This window comes from Leopardus geoffroyi, chromosome C1 (genome assembly GCF_018350155.1).
Source record: "Leopardus geoffroyi isolate Oge1 chromosome C1, O.geoffroyi_Oge1_pat1.0, whole genome shotgun sequence".
NCBI classification, from domain to species: domain Eukaryota; kingdom Metazoa; phylum Chordata; class Mammalia; order Carnivora; family Felidae; genus Leopardus; species Leopardus geoffroyi.
The window spans coordinates 65,273,866-65,292,090 of record NC_059328.1 but is presented as its reverse complement, the minus strand read 5'-3'; the positions used below and the strand labels follow the sequence as shown (position 1 = coordinate 65,292,090).

The following is an 18,225-nucleotide window of genomic DNA, read 5'->3' as shown; positions in this document are numbered from 1 at the left end:
GGGTTAAAACTGACCAAACTTACACAGAAATATGACAGAGCACACAAGGACCAGGGAGGTGTGAGGGAGGAGTCCCAGGTTCTGGCCCGCACAACTGCATGGATACCAATTCCTTCACCGAGTGAGGGAACACCACAAAAAGAAAGATTATGCCTCTCTGTCCGTGTACTGACGGGTTTCTCTGCCTAGAAAGCCTTTCAGCCCCTTGCGAACTCATTCTTTAAACTTCTGTTACAACAAAATGTTCCAGGCTCATCATGTACTTGACCTATCCCAGTGCTGATATCAGACATTTTTCTAAGGAGTTCTCCTTCCTTTCAGTGAAGAGTACTTAGAAGCCAAGCTCCATGTGCTAGGAGTAATTTCTTTTGAGGTGTTGCTGCTCCCAAATCCTCTCAGTAAACAGAACTAGAAACTACATGTACGCTTATATATATGCAAACCTTTGTATTTATATCCCCCATCCATCTGTCTGGCTGTCTGGCTGTCTATCTGGTAAACTAAAATCCACATGGACAGCTCCAACTCCAATCCGAGCTTTTTATACTTTCCTTTTGTGACAGTAAGAAACCTGGCTCCCATTATTCTCAATATATTTAATTATTTGTTTGATCCTGAGTAGCCAATCCCCTGGCCTCTCTAAGCAGTCTGTTGTCCCATTCAAAATCATCCTTGCACAGGCCACCATAACCATTCTGTTACGGCCTTCTCATTGATAAAGGAAGGAAGGAAGGAAGGAAAGAAAAAGGAAGGAAAGAAGGAAGGAAGAAGGAAGGAACAAACGAATGATGAGCTTAAAAAAACAATCATTTTCAACTACTGCCCCAAAGTATAAAGACTGTGGTTGCTATTGTTTATGACTGTCATAACCGCTATCACATAATTGGTTTTACTGTCATTTAACAAGGACAAGGAAACAGTGGCCTCAGATAATGTAAATATTATATGTATATAACTAAGGGGAATGAATATTATAAAAAAATTGAAACTTACTCCTCTAGCAGCAAGTTCCATTTCAGTACTATCCCAGTGATCAGTCTGCTCTAAAAAATAGATCATTTCATCAAAAACATCTTCAAACTTCTTTGGATTCTGCAGAAGAAAACACATTTTAATTCTAAGCTTAATTTTATAGCAAGGCTCAAGCCTACAAAGTAAATGAGTTACTCTTCAAGTATGTTTGTTAGATCTTTATTCTATTAAGTAACTGAATTAAAACATATTTTCAAGGTATGACATATTCACTTGGTTTAATATATTTTTGTTCCAACATTTGGCAGGAGCCAAGACTAAGAACATTAGTAACATGTCATAAGCAAACTGCTTACTCATCAAATATGTATGCCAACTTAGGTCAGTTCTTGAAATGAAAACTTGGTTACAGCAGATACTATGTGATGCTTTTGATCCGGTTCTACTCCTCTTGGGGAAAGTCTAGTTGAAATCACTGGGTTTAATCTATCATGGGAACGCCAAGGAAGCAACATAAGATTTACATTGGGAATTGCAAGTAGTTAATATCACCTTATATTTATTTTGCACTTATCTTTTTATTTATTTTTAATTTTTTTTTATTTTTGAGAGAGAGAGAAAGCATGAGCAGGGGAGGGGCAGAGAGAGACGGAGACACAGAATCCAAAGCAGGCTCCAGGCTCTGAGCTGTCAGCACAGAGCCCAATGTGGAGCTCAAACTCATGAATTGTGAGATCATGACCTGAGCTGAAGGTGGACACTCAACTGACTGAGCCACCCAGGTGACCCTCCACTTATCTTTTAATTAATCATCATAAGAACCCTCTGAATGGTGTACCATAAATATAATTCTATTATACAAATGAAGTAATTGAGGTTCAAAAGAAGTGGGTTACTCTTGTATTATTGGTGGGAATGCAAACTGGTGCAGCCGCTCTGGAAAACAGTGTGGAGGTTCCTCAAAAAATTAAAAATAGAATTAACCTATGACCCAGCAATAGCACTACTAGTAATTTATCCAAAGGATACAGGAGTGCTGATTCATAGGGGTACATGTACCCCAATGTTTATAGAAGCACTATCAACAATAGCCATATTATGGAAAGAACCCAAATGTCCATCAACTGATGAATGGATAAAGAAGATGTGGTATATAGATACAATGGAATACTACTTGGCAATAGAAAAGAATGAAATCTTGCCATTTGCAACTACGTGGATGGAACTGGAGGGTATTATGCTAAGTGAAATATGTCAGTCAGAGAAAGACAGATATCATATGTTTTCACTCATATGTGGAAGCTGAGAAACTCAACAGAAGACCATGGGGGAAGGAAAAGAAAGAAAAAGTTACCATAAGAGACTTTTAAATACAGAAAACAAACTGAGAGTGGAAGGGGGTGGGGAGGCAGGGAGGCAGGAGGGGCAGAGAAAATGGGTGATGGGCACTGAGGAGGATACTTGTTGGGATGAGCACTGGGTGTTGTATGTAAGTGATGAAACACGGGAATGTACTCCCGATGCCAAGAGCACACTGTATATGTTGCATGTTAGCTAACTTGACAATAAAGTATTAAAAAAAAAAAAAAAGAATTGGGTCAGAAAACCAAGTGTTCCAAGTGGCTCAAGAAAGGCCTGTTTTATTTGATTTTTTTCTCAACATGTGGACACAGCTTGCATAAAGGGAAGTGGTTCCTTACAGTCTTCATGAAGTTCTTGCGATTGCTCTGCCTCATTTAGTCCCATGAGTAGGAGTAAGAGGCAACTCAATTTGTATTCCCAGATTTCTGAGACCTACTCTATTTCCTAGAACTTTACCAACCAGGATTTGAGGGAAGAGACGAAGTATTAGAAATAATAATAGTGGTAGTTGTAGTATATCTAATGATGACTCTCAACATGACATTCATAGACTTTCAGCAAACTGGGAATAATTTATGAGCAACAACTTGATCAAAATAGTGTAGACTTCATACACAGAAACTAAATCAAAACAAGAAGGAATCATGCTCTTTGGTAATTTATTTTTAGTATGTGAACCTTTGCAACAATCTGCAAAAACTTTTTCTTCGATTAAAAATTCAATGTACTGTAATCTTCAGTTCAAATGAAACAAGAACGATAAAAAAACTTGCCAACAAAACAAGTTTACCTTTCGTGCTTTCACAATTAATGCTGACAAAATTTTCCTTCCACTCTCAGCAAGGAATATCCTGTTGGCTGTTTCCGAAAGTATAACCTGAAAAAACATTCAACCCCAAAGAAAAAAAGAACCAATAATTAATCTGAATGGACATTTGATTCTATAGCACATCTATGCATAAACAACCCTGATATAGTCAATGCATTGGATGTGGCACTATCTCTGCAGGTAGACCACAGAGAATGTTGTAATTTACTAAAATAAAAAGAGCTCTTGAAGCCTATAATCAAAAAAGATTAAAGGGAAGTAAGTATGAATTTAAATTCTGTTCGATATTAGAAAATCCAAAATAAATGTTATATAGCCCCCAAAACATAGAAAAATAAAGATACTTTTTTTTCTTAAATGATTTTATTTCATTTTAGGAAATCAATGATTTTACAACTGATTCAAATAAAAAACAATCTAGAAAACACACTAATTGGTAATAAGAAAGGATTTCTATTTTATGTAGCCATTTGTACACATCTCCAGTATCAAAATACCCTGTTTGACAAAGTGTGGTGGACCTGGGGAACCATGGCAGAGGACAAAGATAAATGAAGACAAATGAAAGGAAATAGCAGCCAGGAAAAACAAACTTAGGAGATTTTATATTTGCCATTAAAAATAAGGATAACGAAGAGCAAAGAGCTGTTCTGTTTATATACAGCTGGACTCTATAGCATGAGGGTGAGGATGAGTGGCTAGGTGAAGTCACTTAATGTTTAAAAAAAAAAAAAAATACCTGAAAAGCCTGTCGAATACAGTGAAGTTTGGCAAGAAAATCACTGTCTCCTAGGCACTCCAACATTTCAGTTCTATGTAATAAACAGGAAAGACAACTGTTAAGCTGCATTCAAGATCAAGCCCACTACAAATATGGACTCAAGGCTTAACTTCCAGACTTTAATATAAAACATATGTCTTTTCAATACTGACAAGCCATGCAAAAATTTTTTTTGAGCCTAAAAAACATTTCCTCCCATTCTTATAAACATCTTTCATAAATATTACACAAACATAGCAACGGCAACTTAATGTTTTTCATAAACAAAAGCAAAATTGAAATGGTACCTAAGCACTCTCGAGTAAATTTTCCCTTCTTCAACTAAATGCATGGCTTCTTCATAAAAAGGGCAGTGGCAAAGAGACTCCAGACTGTAGGTGTGCCGTGCTTCTCGGTGTTCTGCAAGCTAAGAAAACAGCAGGTTACAACAGATTACCCTGATACAAGGAAAAAAACTTTATAAAAGATAGGAAATAGGATCTTGCTAACATCAAAATGTACTCAACTTGATTAAACCATAAAAATCATTCAATAAGATTTTACAGCTAAGTTTTACAACTGGGGGCACCTGGGTGGCTCAGTTGGTTAAGCATCCGACTTTGGCTCAGGTCATGATCTCACAGTTGGTGGGTTTGAGCCCTGCGTCAAGCTCTGTGCTGACAGCTCAGAGCCTGGAGCCTGCTTCAGATTCTGTGTCTCCCTCTCTCTCTGCCCCTCCCCCACTCACACTCTGTCTCTCTCTCTCTCTCTCTCTCTCTCAAAAATAAACATTAAAAAAATTTTAACAATGTTTATTTATAACTGAATTTTACAGATTTTACAACTGAATTTCAAAATTCAGTTGTAAAAACGAGTACAATTTTATAACAAGCTTTGAATTGAAGAACTTAAATCCACAGGATACAAAGAAAAGCAATATCTTACAGTTCACCAATACAAATAGTTGAAGATGAAGCATTAAAAAAGAGGGGAGGATTTTATCATCCAAAGAATGCTCTAAAGTATTATAACTCACAATTGTGACTGAAGTAAAACTTTCTACAAAAATACTGAAATCTCAATTTGGCTAATTCTAAGGAATGTTTTCTTATATCTAGCTCTGACTAACCTTTGTACAACTGAAAATCAATCATGCAACTCTGGCTCGCATAACAGCTCTACAAATGAAATTCCAGGTTTCTAACAATTCATTAAAAAATAACAACTGCAAACACTATAGAATAGCCTGCTAAGCAAGAAGCCTTCGGAGTGATTTTCATTTTTCAATACTAAGTGATCCATTTAAATGGCATGCTATAGGGGTTTTGGTGGTGATGTTTGCTTTAAAAAAAAAAATGTTTTGTTTTTTTTTAATTTTTAAGTAATCTCTATACCCATTGTGGGGCTCAAACTAACAACTCCGAGATCAAGAGTCACATGCTTTTTTTTTTTTTAATTTTTTAAATGTTTATTTTTGAGAAAGAGAGAAACAGAGTGTGAGCAGGGGAGGAACAGAGAGAGGGAGACACAGAATCCAAAGCAGGCTCTAGGCTCTGAGCTGTCAGTACACAGCTCAACTTGAAGCTTGAACTCACGAACTGTGAGATTATGACCTGAGCCAAAGTCAGACGCTCAACCAACTGAGCCATCCAGGCACCCCCTAAGAGTCACATGCTTTACCAACTGAGCCAGCCAGGTGCCCATTTTGTTGTTTTGAGTTAAAAAAAATTTTTTTTTCAACGTTTATTTATTTTTGAAAGACACAGACAGAGTGTAAGCAGGGGAAGGGCAGAGAGAGGGGGACACACAGAATCTGAAGCAGGCTCCAGGCTCTGAGCTGTCAGCACAAAGCCCGATTTGGGGCTCGAACTCATGACCTAGGCCAAAGTTGGATGCTTAATTGACTGAGCCACCCAGGAGCCCCTGTTGTTTTGTAGTTTTTTAATGTTTATTTATTTACCCTGAGAGAGAGAGAGAGTGAGAGAGAGCCAGGGAGGGGCAGAGAGAGGGAGAGACTGAATCCCAAGCAGATTACGAACTGTCAGTGCAGAGCCCGATGTGGGGCTCAAACTCAGACAAGTGAGATCATGACCTGAGCCAAAACCAAGAGTCAGACAACCAACGGACTGAGCCACTCAGGTGCCCCTGCCCCTCCCCCTCTCTTTTTTTTTTCCGTTTTGTTTTTTAATAACAGCTTTATGGAGATATAGTTCACGTACTATAAAAACTCATCCTTTTCAGTGTACAATTCAGTAGTTTTTTTAGTATATTCACTGGGTTATGCGATTAGCACCACTTTCTAGTTCCAGAATATTTTTACCACCCCAACAGGAACCTTTGTATCCATTATCAGTCATTCCCCATTTCCCTTTCTCTCTAGCCCCTAGAAACTAATCTACTTGCCGTCTCTGGAGTTTCCTACTTTGGAAACTTCATGTAAGTGAAGTCAAAGAATATGTGGCCTTTTGAGTTTGATTTCTTTCACTTAGCATAAAGTTTTCATGGTCCATCTAAGATGTAGCCAGTATCAGTATGTCATTCTTTTTTGTGGCAGAATTGTATAGGTATACTGCTTTTGTTTTTAATCCATTCCTCAAATGATAGACATTTAAGTTGTTTCCACTTTTGGCTATCATGAATAAGGCTGATTTGAACATATGTGTAAAAGTTTTTAATGTTTTCAATTCTCTTAAGTATATAGCTGAGAGGAGGGGTCAGATGGTAACTCTGTATTTAACTTTTTTGAACTGCCAAACTGTTTTGCAAAGAGACCACATCATGTTCCACTCCCACTAGCAATGCACAATGATTTAGACTTTTGCACACCCTCCCCAATAATTATTATTGTCCATTTTTTACAGCCACTCTAGTCGGTGTGAAGTGGTTATTAGTTTCTCTAATGACCAACAGTGTCAAGCATCTTTCATCTCCTCACTGGCTTCTGTATATATTCTTTAGAGAAATGTCTATTCAATCCTTTGTCCGTTTATGGTTGAGTTGTAACCATTCATTATATATTCTGGATATGTGTCTTTATAAGATACATGATTTATAAATATTTCTCCCAATCTGCTGTTCTTTTCACTTTCTTGTTGGTATCCTTTAAAGCACAAGAGTTTTTACTTTTGATAAATTCCAATTAATCATTTTTTTCTCTTTTTTCTGCCTGAAATTTTACTCCCTGCTTATACAGAACATGAAGGTCAGCCAGAGGTGAGGGGTCAGGGACTGCTAGGTCTTTCCTGGACATATGCATAGTCCTGTGCATGCCTGTGGCCTTTTAGATTCCCAGGAATATGTTGGAACTTTTCAAAGCCCCCTGTTAAAATCTCATTGCCCAATTTTTCCTTTTGAGTTTTTGATCAGCCTCTTATTAGCCCTGACTGGTATCACACCACCTCAGGTATATTAATGTTAAACAATTGCCGCTGAATGTTTTCGACAAAGGCCATAGGATAGGACTTTCCTACAGAGCAAGCTCTAAGTCAGATCAAAGAAAGTCCTGAGAATGGAACTTTGCAGAGAGCTGCCACACAGGTCAAACAGTAAGAATTCTGTGAAGCTCCAAAGCCATTAAGTTTCTTTTAGTGGTTGCCAGGCCCCTGGTTTCTGCAATTTCCACAGTTGTGAGATTGCTAGTTTTCAAGACTATGGAGGAGAGGGGGATGTGAATAGATCAAATTAAAAATCCTTAAGTTCACTGTTCTTATGGAGTCATTTTTCTTGAATAAATGCCCCTTGAATTTCTGTAAGTCTTTCATTAATTTTCAGTTATTAAAATTTTGATTTTGACAATTCTTGCCAGTGTTTTCATTGCTTTTGTGGAGGAGATTTTCAGAGGTTTTCAGTCTATTTTTCTAGATGTATTTCTCAACACTGTAGTTTTGGCACTTCATATGCACCCGGGGCTATGCTAAATGCGTTGATAATCTCATTTAATCTTTACAACTCATAAGCTAGGTACTATTATTATCCACATCTTACAGATAAAGAAACAGAGATAGACTTATGTTAGCAGGAACTTGCCCAAGTCCCACAACCAAGTGGTAGAATTTAAACCCAGGCATTAATTCCAAAGCTTGCTTATACTCTTAAATATCAAACTATACTCTTATCAGCCTTATCCAAAAAGCCAAGGGGAAAGAAGTATAAGCATCAGTAATATTTAATATAGTATAACTATGTCTATTAGACCAGAGGCAAAAAACAAAAAAACATAAACAGAAGTGATAATATCTGATATTATGTATTCTCTACTTTAAGTAATATTTCCTCTCATATTTTAAGGAAAACATATTATGCTAAAGGCAACGTGTTCTTCAGGTTAAAAAAAAACCTAATAGGTTTTAAAATAACTTAGAAATTCTTTAGATATTAAATAAAGTTTTGTACCACTATCAAAATAAGGATCTATGTTCACCTACCAACAGAGAAACATCCTAAGGAGGAAAACAGGATTCCAATTAAACTTTTTACATAAAATAATTTATACTAATAAGAAATGAATAAATCCAACAATGACAGATTCCAGAGTCGAGTCTTGATTTATTGGTCTACCTTGCTTATTTGTTGCTTTGGCTAAAGTGATTGTTTAAAGAAGTCTCTTGAGATAAGCTTGCAGTTGTGAAAATAGATCATAGTGAAGATTTGATACTAACGGTATCATCAATCCTTCTTAAGACATGATGACAACTCAGAGACATTAATTTACAGTATCAATATTAAATTTCATAGAGCAAAAAGCAAACTATTAAAACGATGGCTAAATCCTCATTTTACAATATATCTTATAGGGAGAATTTTTTGACAAAATTCCCCCAATTTTTTTTTTTTAAGTTTCAGAAAAAGATTAACATTTTACTATAGTTGAAATGTTATTTCTGAAACAGAGGTCAGTAACACAGTTTAATTCCAGCATATGGAAATGTACAATTTATCATGTGGAAATGTACAATTTATCATGAAAAAGAGTTCTGGGTTTTTTGGGTTTTTGTTTTTTTTTTTTTTTTTTTTGCTAGCCAAAATTTGAAATGTCCTTTATTTCTAAATTATTCTTCCCCCAAAGGGCACATTTCAAAAACTCATTCTAATATTTTTTAAAAGAAAAGTAATATTATATTCATTTATACCAAAGTACCATCCTGCCTCATTAGTTATCTCCCATAGTTCACAAGTACTATAAAAATTACCATATAAGAAATCAAATAAGTCAATAACAGCAGCAACAATACAGACAAAACAGACAAAACCCACAAATGAAGCAACCAATGCTTCATTAGCTGCAGATTTCCAACATCCTAAATTACTTCTCTTTTGTTCTCCATGTGTTGGATGGGTCTTCCTTAGCAAGCAATGACTTTGCTGAATGTGAAGTAATATTTTTAAAAGCCTTAATATTTTTTAAGGCTCTGAACACCCATGAAAGAAATGTCCAAAGTCCTAAAACTATATAAGCTGGGTCATGAAATAGGCTAAGTTCCATTTTAATATGGACTATTTTTTTTTTTTAATTTTTTTTTTTTTTCAACGTTTATTTATTTTTGGGACAGAGAGAGACACAGCATGAACGGGGGAGGGGCAGAGAGAGAGGGAGACACAGAATCGGAAACAGGCTCCAGGCTCTGAGCCATCAGCCCAGAGCCCGACGCGGGGCTCGAACTCACGGACCGCGAGATCGTGACCTGGCTGAAGTCGGACGCTTAACCGACTGCGCCACCCAGGCGCCCCTGGACTATTTTTTTTAATATGCTTACATTTTCCTTTCAAACCAACGACCTAAAATTACAAATAGGACTTAGAGTTAAAGAAAGCAGGCTGTTTCTCCTTATCTCACAAAAGAAATTAAAAGGGAAATACACCCACAATAACCACCCTCCAAAATAGCCCTCAATGACTCTCTCTTTCTGGTACTCATACCTCATTTCACACTGAATAGGGCCAACCTGTGTAATTAACAGCATACTATAGAAATGGTGAATGTGAATTCTGAGGCTAGATCATAACAATCACTGCTTTCATCTCATTCTCTCTTGGGTCACTTCTTCTGGAGGAAGTCAGGTCCTAAATGTGATGACACTTAAGCAGTTCTGTAGAGAAGTCTTAAGTAAGCAACTTAGGACTTCTAACAACAGGTAGCACCAACATGCAGAAAGTGTGCTATCTTGGAAGCAGATTCTCTAGCTCCAGTCAAACCTTCAGATGACTATAGCCCCAGCCAATATACCTGATCACAACTTCACAAAAGACCTCAAGCCAGACCACCTAGATAAGCCACTTCCAAATTTTTGGCCCTCCAAATTGATGAAATGGTAAATGTTTATTGTTGTTTTTGAATGGGAAAATACTTCATTTGGGGGAGTGGACAGGTGTCTAGTCTCACAACTTCTGGAACTGCTTCCTGGTGTCTGTGGCTTTGCTGACTTCAAGCACATCACAGCACATGGTCTTGCTCAAGGGCCAACACTTGCCCACTGTGACTGTGTCACTGATCTCAATGTCTCCAAAGCAGGAGGACAGGGGCACAGACATATTCTTAGGGCACTTCTCAATGCAGTTGTACTTTTGGACATAGTGAAGGTAGTCTTGGCAGGTGACAACAGTCCCCTGCATCTTCATCTTGGTCACTATACCAAATAGGATCTCTCCCTTTGACCAATAAAGGGCATTTCTTGTTAATGTAGATGCATTCAGTGGCCTCCCTGGCCATCTTGAAGCCCAGACCAATGTTCTTGTAGTATTCTTCTCCTTGCTGATTTTTCCAAGCAGGACTCTCTTATTTTGAGAGATGGTCAGCTGCTTTTGGTAGGCTGGTAAGCCCAGAAGATACTCCTTATCTAATATATGCAGGGTCAGAATTAAATACCAAAACAAAGGGTTCCTTGGACTGGCCCTTAGGACTCAATTCTCACAGGATTAACCCTAAGGCCTAAGACTTCTAACAAACCATCCCATAAAACTTGAATTTTAAGAAAATAATTCCCAGAGGGTGCCTGGGTGGCTCAGTGGGTTAAACATCCTACTTCGACTCAGGTCATGATCTCACACGGTTTGTGAGTTTGAGCCCTGCATTGGGCTCTGTGCTGACAGCTCAGAGTCTGGGTCTCCCTCTCTCTGGGTCCCTCCCCTGCTCACAGTCTGTCTCTGTCTCTGTCTCTGTCTCTGTCTCTCTCAAATATAAACATTAAAAAAAAATTAAAAAACAAAAAAGAAAGAAAATAACTCCCAGAGTGCCTGGGTGGCTCAGTTGGTTAAGCGTCCAACTTCAGCTCAGTTTGTGATCTCACAGTTCATGACTTTGAATTCTATGTCTGGCTCTGTACTGACAGCTTGGAGCCTGGAGCCTGCTTCAGATGCTATGTCTCCCTCTCTCTCTGCCCTTCCCTTGTTTACACTCTGTTTCTCTCTCTCTCTCTCTAAATATTAAAAATTTTTTAATATTAAAAAAATTTTAATATAAAAAAGGGGGCACCTGGGTGGCTCAGTCAGTTAAACGTCTGACTTCAGCTCAGATCATTATCTCCTGGTTCATAAGTTCGAGCCCTGTATCTGGCTCTGTGCTGACAGCTCAGAGCCTGGAACCTGCTTCAGATTCTGTGTCTCCCTCTCTCTCTGTCCCTCCCCTGCTTGCATTCTCTCTCTCTTTCTCTCAAAAATAAATAAACATTAAAAATTTTTTAATATAAAAAATTAGAAAGAAAGAAAGAAAGAAAGAAAGAAAGAAAGAAAGAAAGAAAGAAAGAAAGAAAGAAAATAATCTCCCAAATACTTGAGCCTCCATTAGAGCCCAAGAATGGAGCCCCAGGATTTAGAAGGCTCTAATTACTAGACTAAGGCAAAGACATATGCCCTCTGCCCAACTTAATCCCCAAAAAATCAAGGATACCCAGAATTAAACCTCAAATTGGGGTGGAGTCCCGCTATCCAGGACTTGCCCCTGGAAAGTCTTCACAGCTTTGGCCCCAACCCCAACTCCACACCTGAATCTTATTGTTGTTTTAAGACAATAAGTTTTAGGTAATTTATTACACAGCAACATATAACTAATATACATAATGGTGGGAACAATACTAACAAAAAAGAAAGACACAGATTTCCAAAAACTGAAAAGCAAATGGAAGTGTGTGGACAGATGAAAAATGACGAGGAACCCATAGTCCAGAATACATTTAAGAGAAGACATAATCAAGGGAGAGACATTTGCTAAGCAGAGGCTCAAAAGAGCACCAGGCTTGAAGCAAGGCAGGTATGAGACAGGATTTAAAAAGTGATTAAAAATGGCAGGTTAAATGAAAGTCTGTGTACTAACAAGTATAGTAATCCCACATATCATTGTAATTCCTGCTCTCCCCTTCATCACTGAATAGGAGGACAGCTTATAGAAAAACAAATTTTCAACCAGATAACATTTCCCTTTAAAAATGATCTGATCTGTCTGGGTAAAGAAAAGCTTGCCAATCAACACACCTCAAAGAAGTCTCGTTAGTCTTCCTGTTCATAGGAGAGACAAACATTATAAAGCACTGTAAACCTACACAATCTATCTAAGAACATCAATTCAGTCACCAATTAAGCTTTCAAATTTGAGAAGAAAATCATCAGCACAAGAATGAAAGCCCACGACAGACAAAATTGACCCCAGAGAAAGGAAAATAATTCAAGAAACAGAAATTTTAGGGGCGCCTAGGTGTCTCAGTCAGTTAAGAGTCTGGCTCTTGGTTTCAGCTCAGGTCATTATCTCACGGTTTGTGGGTTCGAGCCCCGTGTTGGGCTCTGTGCTTGGGATTTTCTCTCTCTCTCTCTCTCTCTCCCGCTCTTTGCCCCTTCCTCGCTCTTTCCTCTCTCTAGCTCTCTCTCAAAATAAGTAAACTTTATTTAAAAAAAATAAAAATTTTAAATGGCAGATACAGCTTTCCCTTTTCAGATTATGATTATTCTAAATATTTATCCTTATCATTTTGTATATTATAATTAGTGCATTATTTTGGACTGCTATCAATAAGTGCTATCAAGTCAGAGAGGTAGGTATTAAAAAACTGTCCAAGCTTCCATTTAGCATATGAGTAGAAGTATCTGGATTATAAGAAATAAAATTTTCCCCTTAAAGAGCACCCTATAATTTATAAATTAAATACAAACACATGCTGCAGAGTGTTAATTCTAAGAAAAATGGAATCCACAGCTAAAAATTACTCTTTGCAGTATTAGTTTCTACCTATTAATGACAATCTCTTTAACAGATGGGAGAGCTAGGAGCACTCAATGCAATGGTATACTAACATTAAAAAAACTTTTCAGAACTTGAAACCATTATGCCAAGTGAAAGAACATCAAAAACAAAAGGTCACATATTGCATGATTTTATATATATGAAATGTCCAGAATAGGCAAATCCACAGAGCAGAGGTAGATTAGTACTTGCCAAGGGTGGGGGGTTAGGAGAGAACAGGAAGTGATTACTAATAGGTGGAGGTTTCTTTTTGGGGTGATAAAAATGTTCTGGAAGTAGAAAGTGTTACTGGTAGCACAACTCTGAATATACTAAAATCCACTGAACTGTACACTTTAAAAAATTTTATAGCATGTGAGTTATTCTCAGTAAATCTATTATTAAAAAAAGACTTTTCAGAGAAAACAGGCTGTAGTTCCAAACCAATGTTTGGCAAAGCTTATATAGGAAAATCTTGTTAATCACTTTCACAAATGACTGACCTAGCTTAGAGAAAAGTCTATGCCAGGATTTCTTTAATCTAAATAGGCAAGAAATCTTCCTGGTAATTCTGAATAAATCTTTAAATTCTTCACAAACTGTCTACTTCCCAAGGAGTTCAGATTTTCTTAATAACTTTCTTCATTAAAATGGTTTTCCCTAATTTAAGTATCTGGCATATAGTACATGCAATTAAAAATAATTTAACAAGCATTTCTTAGAAAAGAACTTATCTTGGAACATTTACATTCCAAGATCATACATGTATGCCCTAGAAACATTCCTAGGATGTTTCTCAAATGTTGAGCCCTTCTTGTGGTATTCATGTATTTTGTTTTCCATAAAGTTTTTTTTTTTAAATATTTATTTATTTTTCAGAGAGAGAGAGAGAGAGTGAGAGTGAGTGAGTGACAGGGCATGAGCAGGGAGGGGCAGAGAGAGAAGGAGACACAAAATCTGAAGCAGGCTCTAGGCTCTGAGCTGTCAGCACAGAGCCCGACACAGGGCTCGAACCCATGAACCGTGAGATCATGACCTGAGCCAAAGTTGGACACTTAAGTGACTGAGTCACCCAGGAGCCCCTCCATAAGGATTCTTTTTATCAAACCTTTGTAAATTAAACAACTAAGTAAGTATAATGAACACTTGGCAAAATAATATTTTTTAAAGTTCCATATTATGAAGAAACTTTGGAGCAATTAGGTATATCACTCCTCACAACAGAAAAATGCAAAGTGACTAACAATTCTTATAAATCATCTAGGACATAAGCATCTACAGAACAGAAAGATAAAAAGTAGTTGACAAAAAACATCCTTTTATGATAAAAAATCTCAACAAATTTGGTACAGGAAAAATATACCTCAACACAATAAAAGTCATATATGACAAGCCATAGTAAATATCATACTCAATAGTAAAAGACTGGGGGCACCTGGGTGGCTCAGTCAGTTAAGCATCCAGTTCTTTTTTTTTTTTTTTTTTTTTCAACGTTTATTTATTTTTTTGGGACAGAGAGAGACAGAGCATGAACGGGGGAGGGGCAGAGAGAGAGGGAGACACAGAATCGGAAACAGGCTCCAGGCTCTGAGCCATCAGCCCCAGCGCCCGACGCGGGGCTCGAACTCACGGACCGCGAGATCGTGACCTGGCTGAAGTCGGACGCTCAACCGACTGCGCCACCCAGGCGCCCCAAGCATCCAGTTCTTGACATCGGCTCAGGTCATGATCTCACAGTTTGTGGGTTTGAGCCCCATGTTGGGCTCTGCGCTGGCAGTCTGAAGCCTGCTTGGGATTCTCTCTTTCTCACTCTCTCCCTCTTTCTGTGCCCCTCCCCTCCTCATGTGCTCTGCTCTGTCTCTCTCTCTCTCTCAAAATAAATAACCTTAAAAAGAAAAAAGAAAATGTCTTAAAAAAAAAAAAAAAAACAGTAAAAGACTGAAAGCTTTTCCTCTAAGACCAAGACAAGGGTGCCCAGTCTCACCACTCCTATTTAACATAGCACTGAAGTTTGAGCCAGAGCAATCAGGCAAGAAAAAGAAAGAAAAGGCATCCAAATTGGAAAGAAAAAAGTAAAACTGTCTCTGTATGCACATGATATAATCCTATATATAGAAAATCTTAGGGGCACCTGGGTGCTCCAGTGAGTTAAGCGTCCAACTTCAGCTCAGGTAATGATCTCATGGTTTGTGAGTTTGAGCCCTGCGTTGGGCTCTCTGCTGTCAGCATGGAGTCCCCCCCTCTCTCTGCCCCTCCCTTGCTTGCTCTCAATCTCTCTCTCTCTCTCAAAAATAAATGTTTAAGGGGCGCCTGGGTGGCTCAGTCGGTTGGGCGGCCGACTTCGGCTCAGGTCACGATCTCGTGGTCCGTGAGTTCGAGCCCCGCGTCGGGCTCTGTGCTGACAGCTTGGAGCCTGGAGCCTGCTTCTGCTTCTGTTTCTGTGTCTCCCTCTCTCTCTGCCCCTCTCCCATTTGCGCTCTGTCTCTCTGCCTTTCAAAAATGAAATGTTAAAAAAAAAATAAAAAATAAATAAACGTTTAAAAACAAACTTAAATAAAATAGAAAATCTTAAAAGATTACCAAAAAACTGTTAGAACTAATAAACAATTTTTTAATTGAAAAAAATTTTTTAATGTTTATTTATTTTTGAGAGAGACCGAGACAGAATGCGAGTGGGTTGGGGCAGAGAGAGAGGGAGGCACAGAATCCGAAGCAGGCTCCAGCTCCGAGCTGTCAGCACAGAGCCCGACGCGGGGCTCGAACTCACGAGCTGTGAGATCATGACCTGAGCCAAAGTTGGACGCTCAACCGACTGAGCCACCCAGGCGCCCCAGAACTAATAAACAAATTTGATAAAGTTGCAGGATACAAAGGCAAGATATAAAAATGAGTTGCATTTCTGTACACTCACAGCAATCAATCAGAAAGAAAAATTAAGAGGAACATGGCAGGGTAAGAAGATCCTATGCTTACTTCATCCCAGGGATACAACTAGATAATACCCACATCAGTGTAAATAACCCAAAAAATGACTGAAGACTGGCAAAACAAACTCTCTGCAGCTAAATGTAGAGACGAGGCCACATCAAAATGGGTAGGAGGGGTAGAGAAGCAGTCAGGAGCTAAATGGACTCACAGGACTATTCATGAGATGTAGGGATACCACCAACATGGACAAAGGAGAGGAAAAGATCCTCACACCCAACACCCAAGCCACCTAAACCTTCAGAGTAAAACAACCAGTGGCTTTGGTCCACATTTCACAAGTTCTTACTATTGGCAGAGCTTAACACCTGCAACTTGGGTCTATATGAGCCAGAAGGAAACAGCAAACTGAGTCCTCACCCTTAAAGAGACAGCACAATAAACAGCCCGCTGAGATACTGCATAGAAGCAGCACTTTGAAAAATGCCTGGAGTATCTGGGAGGGAGATTTGTTTACTAATCTCAGAGCATGTGCTGGAGGGGCAGCAGTCTTTGGGAGAATTCTCAAGAAACAAAGATGCTGGCAGGCACAATTCCCCTTTCCCACCACCCGGCCTAGACACATGGACACCTGCAGTAACCAGTGAAGCACCAATATTCCACAATAACTTGTGAACAGTGTACCCTGCCCTGGCATTCTCCTGCAGACACGTCCTCTCCAACAAGGTCTTCCTCCAAGTCTCTTCTCATAGCAGACCTGCACAAACCTTGCTAACACACCACTCTGACCCTGTGTTCTCCTGGGTCCTATTCCCTCCAATATGCACCTGAATGGAGTCCATCCAAAGTTATGCCATGAGCCTGGCAGTCTGCAAGCAGCCCTGACAGGGGCCAGCACCACTCTAAAGTGACTCTAGCTCCAGGAGAAGGGGGGAAAAAAGCACATGTAACAGTCTGAATGTGGCTCCAGCATGGGATGGGGACAGACATCAGGTCTGACTACAGGACCTGCCCAATAGTGAAAGCTTCTCAGGGGACAACACAGGGAAAGTGCCCTGCAGTTCAGTGCTACTGTATCTCTGGCAAATGCCTGGTCTGACCGAACTCAAGCCCAAGGCCCCAGACTGGCCCACTAACAACTTAGGGACCAAACCCTGCCCATAACAGGCAAAGACAGCCACATCAGACAACTGGACTGAAGGCAACAGAGGCTTACCCACAACAGCAGAGCACTAGCAATACACATAGGAGACACTCCTGAAGCACCAGGTTCTGGTCAACAGGGAACACTGCATTACAGGGCACTACAGAACCTCTTCTTCATAAGCCCACTGCTTTGTTGTTGTTGTTGTTTTTCAGTTTCTTTTTTTTTTTTTAATATAATTTATTGTCAAATTGGCTTACATACAACACCCAGTGCTCATCCCAACGAGTGCCCTCCTCAATGCCCATCACCCATTTCCCCTCTCCCCCTGCCCCCGCCATCCTCCCTCAGTTTGTTCTCTGTATTTAAGAGTCTCTTGTGGTGTGCCTCCTTCCCTCTCTGTTTGTAACTATTTTTTTTCCCTGTCATTTCCCCCATGGTCTTCTGTTAAGTTTCTCAAGATCCACATATGAGTGAAAAATATGGTATCTGTCCTTCTCTGACTGACTTATTTCACTCAGCATAGTATCTTCCAGTTCCACCCATGTTGCTGCAAATGGCATGATTTCATTCTTTCTCATTGCCAAGTAGTATTCCATTGTATATATAAACCACGTCTTCTTTATCCATTCATCATTTGATGGACATTTAGGCTCTTTCCACAATTTGGCTATTGTTGAAAGCGCTGCTATAAATGTTGGGGTACATGTGCCCCTATAATCAGCACTCCTGTATCCCTTGGGTAAATTCCTAGTAGTACTATTGCTGGGTCATAGGGTAGTTCTATTTTTAATTTTTTGAAGCACCTCCATACTGTTTTCCAGAGTGGTTGCACCAGTCTGCATTCCCACCAACAGTGCAAGAGGGTTCCCATTTCTCCACATCCTCATCAGTATCTATAGTCTCCTGATTTGTTCATTTTAGCCACTCTGACCAGTGTGAGGTGGTATATCAGTGTGCTTTTGATTTATATTTCCCTGATGAGGAGTGACGTTGAGCATCGTTTCATGTGTCTGTTGGCCATCTGG

General features: G+C 39.0%; 1 protein-coding gene and 1 pseudogene across 2 annotated transcripts in view; both read right to left on the bottom strand.

Moving 5' to 3' along the window:
• The window catches only part of MIGA1 (mitoguardin 1), a 106,196-nt gene that overhangs the window by 12,120 nt on the left and 75,851 nt on the right, over positions 1 to 18,225 (bottom strand). For both annotated transcript variants that reach the window (XM_045477920.1, XM_045477921.1), the window contains 4 exons: positions 4,232 to 4,350; positions 3,903 to 3,975; positions 3,125 to 3,211; positions 994 to 1,092 (listed from right to left, as the gene is read on the bottom strand). In XM_045477920.1, coding sequence (XP_045333876.1) covers positions 994 to 1,092; positions 3,125 to 3,211; positions 3,903 to 3,975; positions 4,232 to 4,350 — 378 coding nt within the window. The remainder of the gene's footprint in view (positions 1 to 993; positions 1,093 to 3,124; positions 3,212 to 3,902; positions 3,976 to 4,231; positions 4,351 to 18,225) is intronic.
• LOC123599759 lies at positions 9,659 to 16,803 on the bottom strand (annotated as a pseudogene).